The sequence below is a fragment of the Octopus sinensis genome, linkage group LG24 (assembly GCF_006345805.1).
Source record: "Octopus sinensis linkage group LG24, ASM634580v1, whole genome shotgun sequence".
Lineage (NCBI taxonomy): Eukaryota > Metazoa > Mollusca > Cephalopoda > Octopoda > Octopodidae > Octopus > Octopus sinensis.
In genome coordinates, this window is record NC_043020.1 from 11,118,513 (window position 1) to 11,128,658 (window position 10,146).

Consider the following 10,146-nt stretch of genomic DNA (forward strand, 5'->3'; position numbering starts at 1 on the left):
TATTTGTGCATTCAAACGTAGCAGGGACCAACTGGCTTTCAGTCGCTGTTTGTATCCAGTTGTGTCCACTACTCTGATTGGTTGATATTGGCGCAATTTGTCCCCTACTCTGTTGTGCCTACTGACCGCGGACAGCCAGTCAGAGACTTTAGATAGCATCACGTGAACAGCCTTTTTCGAACCCTATTTCGAGCCTACTACTTTCTATAAAATCCCAGCTTTTTCCTCGTCACCTCATCATGCGGTCGCTACGGGTCCTTAAAAGAAACAGCTCGGTTTCTTTTTCTAAAATTTTAAACAATTCAACACATTGCGGATCACTGATGCATGTTCCCTCAGAGAGTGGTATTGCAAATCCTATACGAGTGGATACTATTTAAGAAGAGTGGTCCCGGTGCGCGTACTCGCGCATCCGCGCTAGCTAGTCGTGACAAGTCGATCCTACAACGACTACCTAGCAAAGTAAATAAAACACAAAATAAATAATTTTTTTACACAAAGCAAATAATTTTTTTAAATAAAGTAAATAAAACACAAAGTAAATAATTTTTTAAAACAAAGTAAATAAAACACAAAAACACAAAGTAAGGATCGTTAGTTAGGGGTTGGGGAAGGGTATCTTTTTTTCTTCACAAATGTAAATAAACCCAATCTGTTTCTTAAAGGAGGGACATATTCATTATGCACAGAATGTTATTTACGTCAATGGAGGTAATTGATTGGTTAAAATTGCCGAAATGCAAGAAATTTCAAACGAAATATGTTACTACCTATAGAATTTTCTCAATAAAACCAAGAGAAAATGATGTTTTATAAACACATTCTACCAGTATACGAAGTTTAAAACTTTTTAGCTACCTAGAAATTATGTTACAAAGTGCCGTTCAAAAGGAAAAGATCCGGATCGACTAGATAGCGCGGATGCGCGAGTGTGCGAGTGCGCGCACCGGGACCTCTCAAAATAGTACCTACGAGTGAACGTATGAAGAACGAAATAGAAATTTTGAAAGAAGTAGCGAAAAAACTAGCTTTTAAACAATGAATGGCCGTGAGTGTTCACCAGAATAAAATAGTGAATCAAAGGAGTCGATTGATAAAAAAAAAAACGGTTGAGAACCACCAAGTCAAATGATGATATCGGGCTAAAACCCTTCACCTTAAAACTCTAAGCCGAGTTCCTCAATTTGACACTATTATATACTGTTTGTGTGCGGGTGAGTGAGAGAGAAAGAAAGAGCGAGAGTGTGGGAGATGAAGTGAGAGGAGAGAGAAAGAGAGCGAGAGTGGGGAGAATAAGTGTGGGTATAATCTGCTGCGTGAAGAGGAAGACGATAATAAATAGCGAAAGTAAATGTTTACCAAGTCAACAGTTTCATTCACATTCACTCATTTTTATTTACTCATTTATTTAAAATAGCACGTTGTCCAACCATTCATTTAGAAGCATAATGTAAATCCAATCGCTTAGCAACAGTATGTCGTCACAGGGTCTACGTCACATATCTCCGCCCACACAGACCGAGATAGAGAGAGATAAGAGAGAGAGAGAGAGAAGAGATAGACAAATACACACATGAATGAGAACGACGTTCGTACACATACTGACATAAACACACACGCATCAATTAACACACATACACACACACACATACATATATTTAGAGTGTATTCAAGGGAGATAACCCTCAGTTGTATCAAGACGGAACCCGGAGACTGTCAAAGAGAAGCGAAGACAGAGCGAGAGAAATCACTTGATGCATCAAAGAGAAATCATCACGTATCGATTCCAAATCCTCCATTTTAAAAACAAAAAAAAAAACAACCACTTTATTCACCAATTATCCACCTTCGTCATACATCCGCTCATGTTTCCTTTACTGAATTCCCCGAGCCGTTTTAAGAACTACGATGTCAGCCCTTCACGTTCTGGCCCGTTCTTGGGCATCGTTCTTTCATCGTTCCTATTGTTATCAATAACGCCTCAAAGAACCGAAGCAGCTGTTTCCGATGCTGCGAAATTCTCGTCGAATGCCGACCTCGTCCATCACAATTACGACCAAATGGTCGCTTTGCTGGACGAGGTACACAGCAAATGTCCCGACATCACGTTGGTCTATAACCCTCCTGGACATTCGGTCGAAGGGAGAAATTTAACTGTCATTGAATTCAGCGACGATCCTGGAAAACACATTGCTGGTAGGTACCACATACCATTTTTTTTTTAGAAGCCTTCTTCTTCTGATTCTGCTTCTGTTTATTATTATTATTATTATTATTATTATTATTATTATTATTATTATTATTATTATTATTAGTAGTAGTAGTATAGTAGTAGTAGTAGTAGTAGTAGTATTTAGGGGGTCGATAAATTAAGCAACGGGATCTATATAATCGACTAACCCCGCTCCCTCTGAACTTCAGGCCTTCTGCCTATAGTGGAACGGATTATTATTATTATTATTATTATTATTATTATTATTTTAGTGTCGGGCTGGGCTCTTTACGTTCTAGTTTCAAAACCCATCGAGGTCAACTTCGCCTTCCTTCCAGCCCTCCGCGGACCGTTAAAATCAAGTACCCCAGTCGAGTAACTAGAGACGATTATATCGACGAACACCTTTCTCCGAAATATTGTTGGGCTTGTCTCTAAATCAGAAGCCACTATTAGAATCTGTAGAACACCGGAACCAGACGAAATACCTTGGGTTATTTAGTCACGTTCCCTTACATTCTGAGTTCAAATTCTGCCAATGTAGACTTTATCGATTATCTTCCCAGGGTCAGTAAAATCTGTTCCTGTCAAGTACTGGTTCGAGTTAACCGTGTTTTCTCTTTGTCCCTGAATCTGGCGCTGTTTTGTTTAAAGGTCGAAACCATTCTTTGTTTATAACATATAATACGATTCTCTCTCACTCTATATATATATATGATCTTCGCGTCGATTTTGATCGAACTTTTATATATCTATTAATATATATATATACATATAAGGTTTTGGCGACAAGCCTTAAGAAGCTAAATGGCAATGTGACGGTGAAATAAGCTTCTTTAATTACGAAATTAATCAGTTTTTTAAAAATTTCCATTGAAACCAGACATTACAATTATACCATTATGGCTTTTATGTATATAACAATATGTTATAAATTGTTCTCGTTAAGCAGCGTTAATTTTATAATTATACCTCAATTACGAGGAAGTAATTTATCAGTTTGAGGCAAAATTGTAGGTCTCGTTACGAAACACAAGCACCAATTTTATTTTTTAAGTGTTTTTTAGGTATTATTATTGTTGTTGTTGTTGTTCTTGTTATCATTATTATTGAGCTGGCAGAGTCGTTAGCGCACCAGGCGAAATGCTTAGCGATATTTCGTCCGTCTGTTCTGAGTTCAAATTCCGCCAAGGTCGACTTTGCCTTTCAGCCTTTCGGGATCGATAAAATAAGTACCAGTTGAATGCTGGGGGTAATCGATGGAATCGACTTTCCCCCTCCCCACGAAATAACTGGTCTTGTGCTAAAATTTGAAATTATTTACATCGACCTCAGTGCACCACTGGTACTTATTTAATCGACCCCGAAAAGATATAAAAGGCAGAGTCAACCTCGGCGAAATTTGAACTCAGAACTTAGTGGTATTTAATCTATTGCTATGAGAGAATATGTTTCAAGGCTGGAAATATTACTATCTTTTACTCTTCTACTTGTTTCAGTCATTTGACTGTGGCCATGCTGGAGCACCGCCTTTAGTCGAGCAAATCGACCCCGGGACTTATTCTTTGTAAGCCTAGTACTTATTCTATCGGCCTCTTTTGCCGAACCGCTAAGTGACGGGGACGTAAAGACACCAGCCTCGGTTGTCAAGCGATGTTGGGGGGACAAACACAGAACACAAATATATACACACATAAATATATATATATATATATATATATATATATATATATATATATACATACATACATACATACATACATACATACATACATACATACACACACATATACGACGGGTTTTTTTTCAGTTTCCGTCTACCAAATCCACTCACGAGGCTTTGGTCGGCCCGAGGCTATAGTAGAAGACACTTGCCCAAGGTGCCACGCAGTGGGACTGAACCGGGAATCGTGTGGTTGGTAAGCAAGCTACTTACCACACAGCCACTCCTACGCCTACATATGTTGAGAAATATGTGGTAGAAAGAAACCATAAAAATACTACGTAGAAATCCAGTATACTACTTTGCTTGAACGGACCCCACCAAATTCTATATGGACTCCACCCCGCCAGCGGTCATAAGGAGCTGGTTGAGAACTTCTGATCTAGATGAAAAAAATATATTTTGGGAGAGAAAGTGAAATAGCTTGATAAATAAATAGGGAAAGAGAGTTGAAAATAAGAAGTTAAAAGAAAGGTAAATGAACAATAACGTGGGGACAAGTGAATTCTAAGACTCACTCTTCGGTGACACAAATTTCAAATTTTTGCGCAAAGCTACAGACTCAAAATGGGTGTGCATAGTCAATGGAACGGACCCTAGTAAACGCCTATTGCTATTTGTTCATGGGCCCCCCGTAAGTATAAAGGGCGGCGGAGTTTCGGATCAGGACTCCTGCACAAGTTAGATTTTTCCAAGTCTTTTTCTTTCCATTTCGTTCGTGAGGGTGTTAATGGGCGGAGGACAGCTTTTTATGAAAATATTTTTAACCATATTGTTTGAAAGTTTTGATTTTTTTTTCTCCTCACCACGCTTTGTGTGTGTGTGTTTACGCACTTAAAAATGTTGGGAGAAACCTTTTAGGTTGAAAAAAATAAAACCGAAAAAAATTTTCCAAATGTTTTCAGACGAAAAAAAAAAAATGTGTGATTTAAGGGAGATTTAGCTGTTGTTTCTAGCACATACACATATATATATATATGTATACATATATACGACGGACTTCTTTTAGTTTCCGTCCACCGAATCCACTCATAATACTTTGGTCGGCCCGAGGCTATAGTAGAAGACACTTGCCCAAGGTGCCATGTACTGGGACTGAACCCAGAACCATGTGGTTGGTAAGCAAGCTACTTACCTCACAGCCACTCCTACGCCTATACTCTTTTACTCTTTTACTTGTTTCAGTCATTTGACTGCGGCCATGCTGGAGCACCGCCTTTAATCGAGCAACTCGACCCCGGGACTTATTCTTTTGTAAGCCCAGTACTTATTCTATCGGTATCTTTTGCCGAACCGCTAGTTAACGGGGACATAAACACACTAGCATCGGTTGTCAAGCAATGCTAGGGGAACAAACAGACACACAAACACACACACGCGCATATATACATATACATATATACGACGGGCTTCTTTCAGTTTCCATCTACCAAATCCACTCACAAGGCTTTGGTCGGCCCGAGGCTATAGTAGAAGACTCTTGCCCAAGGTGCCACGCAGTGTGACTGAACCCGGAACCATGTGGTTAGTAAACAAGCTACTTACCACACAGCCACTCCTACGCCTATTTGTAGAAAATTTCATTAAAAGAATATCCATTTTTCTGGAAGTTATGAAGCAACAAAATCGGCGGGGTACACATGTGAAGGTATACAATGGTATTTATTTATTCTACCATCATAAATATTAAATCTAATAAATACACCAACTAAAAGAAACGGTTGTAGTTTGGAGAAATTTCAACCTGATTTTTGTTTTAGAATGATTGGGGGAGATACTCATTTGAAGTGATTGAACAGATCGATGATAAATGAAAGTATAATTCGATTATTTATTGATGGCACAATTTAGCCAGAATATGTCAATGTAACCATCTATTTATATTAAAAATGAATGTATACTTTTGAGCGGGAGGATGTATATAGAAACAAAACGAACACCAGACTTCAGAATCTGTGCGATTATTGTTGTTGTTGTTATTATTATTAATATTATTATTATCATTATCATTATTATTATTATTATCATTATTATTATCATTATTATTATCATTATTATTATCATCATTATTATTATCATTATTATTATTATTATCATTATTATTATCATTATTATTATTATTATCATTATCATTATTATCATCATCATTATTATTATTATTATTATTATTATTATCATGATTATTATCATTATTATCATCATCATCATCATTATCATTATTATTATTATCATCATTATTATTATCATCATCATCATTATTAATAATATTATTATTATCATCATCATTATTATTATTATTATTATTATTATTATTATTATTATTATTATTATTATTATTATATTCATTATTATTATTATTATTATTATATTCATTATTATTATCATCATCATCATCATCATTATTATTATTATATTATCATTATTATTATCATTATTATTATTATTATTATTAGGCATGCCGTGGCTTTTGACGCGTAGACACGCGCGCGGGTTACGCCATCTGCAAGGATCTCTAGAAGATGCCTTTCACTTATCAGTGCCACCGAGTGGGAGTCGCGTGGGGGGGGGGCTCTATCGGTTCGAGATAAACTCTACCTACAGACATAGATATGCAGCTGTCAGACGGACTTGTTCGAGATGTGCGCAGAGCGACGAAACCCGTTCTGCATGCACTCGCTTAGTGTCCGGGAATTGCTGAATTGTTGGAGTTAAGTCGAACAGCTGCTGTCGCGTGCAGGACGGATCCGTCTGTCGTCCGAGTCCATAGCAATGGCTGCCCCGCCATCCTCCTTTAATCGGGCAGGCAAGGTAGTTTTCCTTTGCCTGGTGGACGAGGCTGAAAGGGATTGGGTTCAGGGACCTTTTCGGTTTGAACGGCAGTTTTTTTAGAATAATTTCCACGTAACTAAAAAATTTTAAACTTCGTATACTGGTAGAATGTGTTTATAAAACATCATTTTTTCTTGGCTTTATTGAGAAAATTCTATAATTTGTAAGATATTTGTTGTTTTTTTCACTTCAATTTCTGCAATTTCAACCAATCACTGACGTCTATTGAGGTAAAAAAAAACATTCTGTGCTGTATGAATATGTCCCTCGTTTAAGAAACAGATTGGGTTTATTTACATTTGTGAAGAAAAAAAGATACCCTTCCCCTCACCCCTAACCCTAAAACCGATTGAAATGCAATAGATCGATACTAGGGTCATAATTATGGGTGACAATTTCATATGACACCGCTAGAAAAAAACTGCCGGTCAAACCGAAAAGATCCAGGGTCAGAAACATTCCTCTTTGGTAAAACCCTCGTCGACTTTTTCAAGTTTAACTTGAAAAGGAAAGTGAGGGTGGAGAGAGAGGTGCTGTCTTCGAGTGAATTACTGTATTTGCCGGTGTATAAACCGCACCCCCGATTTTCGGTCCCTGATGGGGGGGGGGGAACGTGGAGGAAACCGGGAAATACCTGGGGCTAATGAAAAGGGAGAAATGTGGGATGAATACAAACCTCAATTTCACGATGATTTCATACTTAACGAACATTTCCAACTGCAATCATTGATATTTATAATTATTAATGGAAGAAGATAAAGTCCAGATTTTAAATGCAAGAGATAATAAGAGAACGTCTTTTGGCAATCTTTCGTCTCTAGTAGACCTTTCCGTCGATTTCCGTAAAAATTTTTTTACATATGGGCTTGCGGGAACTTTTGAAGTAATGAGAGCGAAAGAGACTAAGAGAAAGCGATTGTATGACGAGGGAAGTTCTTTTGAAGTTACCGTGCATGGGAGCATTGATGGACATGTGTGTGTGCGTGCGTTTGATGGGGTGTGGGAGACAGACAATATGTTGTGTAAGTGAAGTGCTTCTGTTAGTGTGTGTGAAGAGACAGAGTAATGTGTGAAAGAAAGAGATAACTGATTTTTTTACTCGGTGTATGTGTATATGTATGTATATTACTTCAAAAGTTCCCGCAAGCCCATATGTAAAAAAAAAAAAATTTTTACGGAAATCGACGGAAAGGTCTACTAGAGACGAAAGATCGCCCGTCTTTTTATTATGTGTGTTTATATGATTTATTCATATTCTTTCTTGAAAATGTGTGGTCCTAAAATGGATCAACCCTAATGAGTAGAGATTTCACTCAAAGCCTAAGAACTCTTCGTCGTCAGACGACCCGTTGAAGACTTCGTAGAGTTGATCGTCTGCACATGCCAGTTCATCTTCGTCATCGCTGGAATCAGAAGAATCGGAAGAGATGGGGTCGTCTTCCCACAAGATGTCATCTTTATGGGGGGAGGATTTTCCCTTTCTCTGTTTGAAGTTGGGGTACTCTAGATGTTGTATCGCTGATGGCTTAGAAAGTTAGGGTTAGGTCCTGTATTCTTAGGGACGATGGTTGTGTTTTTTAGATAGGTGTGAATCAGTGTACGAGTGTTGTTTTGATTTTCTTATTTTCAAGATAGGGTTGTTGGAAGCGTGCTCCGTTTGAAAGATGGTTTCATAGCTTGGGAACCAAGAGGCGCTTTTCTCCCTTCTTCACTCTTTTACTTGTTGCAGTCATTTGACTGCGGCCATGCTGGAGCACCGTCTTTAGTCGAGCAAATCGACCCCAGGACTCTGGAAGCCTAGTACTTATTCTATCGGTCTCTTTTTGCTGAACCGCTAAGTTACGGGGACGTAAACACACCAGCATCGGTCGTTGGGGAGACAAACACAAACACACACACACATATATATATATAAACGACGGGCTTCTTTCAGTTTCCGTCTACCAAATCCACTCACAAGGCTTTGGTCGGCCCGAGGCTATAGTACAAGATACTTGCCCAAGGTGCCACGCAGTGGAACTGAACCCGGAACCATGTGGTTGGTAAGCAAGCTACTTACCACACAGCCATATATTTCCTTGTCTAATTATATTTACAATATATTTTGTATAATGCCTTTACTGTTATGTAATGGTGTAATAAAGTATTGTTTGGGTATCATCTGATGGTTGATGTTTGATTGATTTAAGTATGTTTCTCCATTTTCTAATTTTGTAGTATATATATATATATATATATATATACTCATTATCTTTTATCAAACTTTTAATACTTTTGATATATTTTAAAAATAATATAAATTAATTAATTTTATGTATTGGCTTAAGTTTTTCATTGTTTGATTTGCCTAATAGTGGTTTTATCTCTAATTTGATATAATATATATATATATATATATATATGAATAAAAAAAATGGAGTTAACGCAGGTGTAATCAAATATTTTTACTTTCGACACATGTTTCGAAAATTCCACTGATACTATTCAAAAGAATAAATGGTATAAACAATGCAATCTTCTCCTCAGGAAAGTGATAAAAACGAAACTCGTCAATAAGACATAACAAGAATAGAGAAAATTACATCGTTAATTGATTACACTATACATTACCGACGATCGCTTCTATTGTGCTAGCATATTTAGATATAGAAAAGGCATAAAATACTTGTCAAATGAATGAATGTATGTATGTATGTACATTATTACATGAAAGCATTAATCGGTACTTCCTTATGGCTTGTATTCAAATTGTTATTTTATTTCCCATAAACATTATGTTTCCCTCGAGTTTATTGTCAGCTTTCAATGACTTATTGACGTCAATTCCCGTTCCCAGTGGAGGATCTTTCTTTTGACATTAAATGAGACCTGGCAGTTCGTTTATCGTTGCGGCGATCTTTCGTCTCAAGTAGACCTTTCCGTCGATTTCCGTAAAAAAATTTTTTTTTTTTTACATATGGGCTTGCGGGAACTTTTGAAGTAATATACATACATATACACATACACCGAGTAAAAAATTTCAGTTATCTCTTTCTTTCACACATTACTCTCTCTGTCTCTTCACACACACTAACAGAAGCACTTCACTTACACAACATACTGTCTGTCTCCCACACCCCATCAAACACACACGCACACACACATATGTCCATCAATGCTTCTCATGCACGGTAACTTCAAAAGAACTTCCCTCGTCATAAAATGGCTTTCTCTTAGTATCTTTCGCTCTCAGTACTTCAAAAGTTCCCGCAAGCCCATATGTAAAAAAAAAAAAAATTTTACGGAAATCGACGGAAAGGTCTACTAGAGACGAAAGATTGCCATCGTTGCCAGTAAGTACTACCATGTGAAGGCGCGTGGCTTAGTGGTTAGGGATATTCTG

At 37.3% G+C, this 10,146-nt stretch overlaps 1 protein-coding gene across 1 annotated transcript in view; it reads left to right on the forward strand.

Annotated features, from left to right (window-relative positions):
• Positions 1 to 1,673: 1,673 nt before the first annotated feature.
• Positions 1,674 to 10,146, forward strand: part of LOC115223914 (carboxypeptidase E-like) — a 79,245-nt gene continuing 70,772 nt past the window's right edge. The window contains exon 1 of the mRNA XM_029794645.2: positions 1,674 to 2,196. Within this exon, the coding sequence (XP_029650505.1) occupies positions 1,755 to 2,196 (442 nt within the window). The 5' untranslated portion in view covers positions 1,674 to 1,754. The remainder of the gene's footprint in view (positions 2,197 to 10,146) is intronic.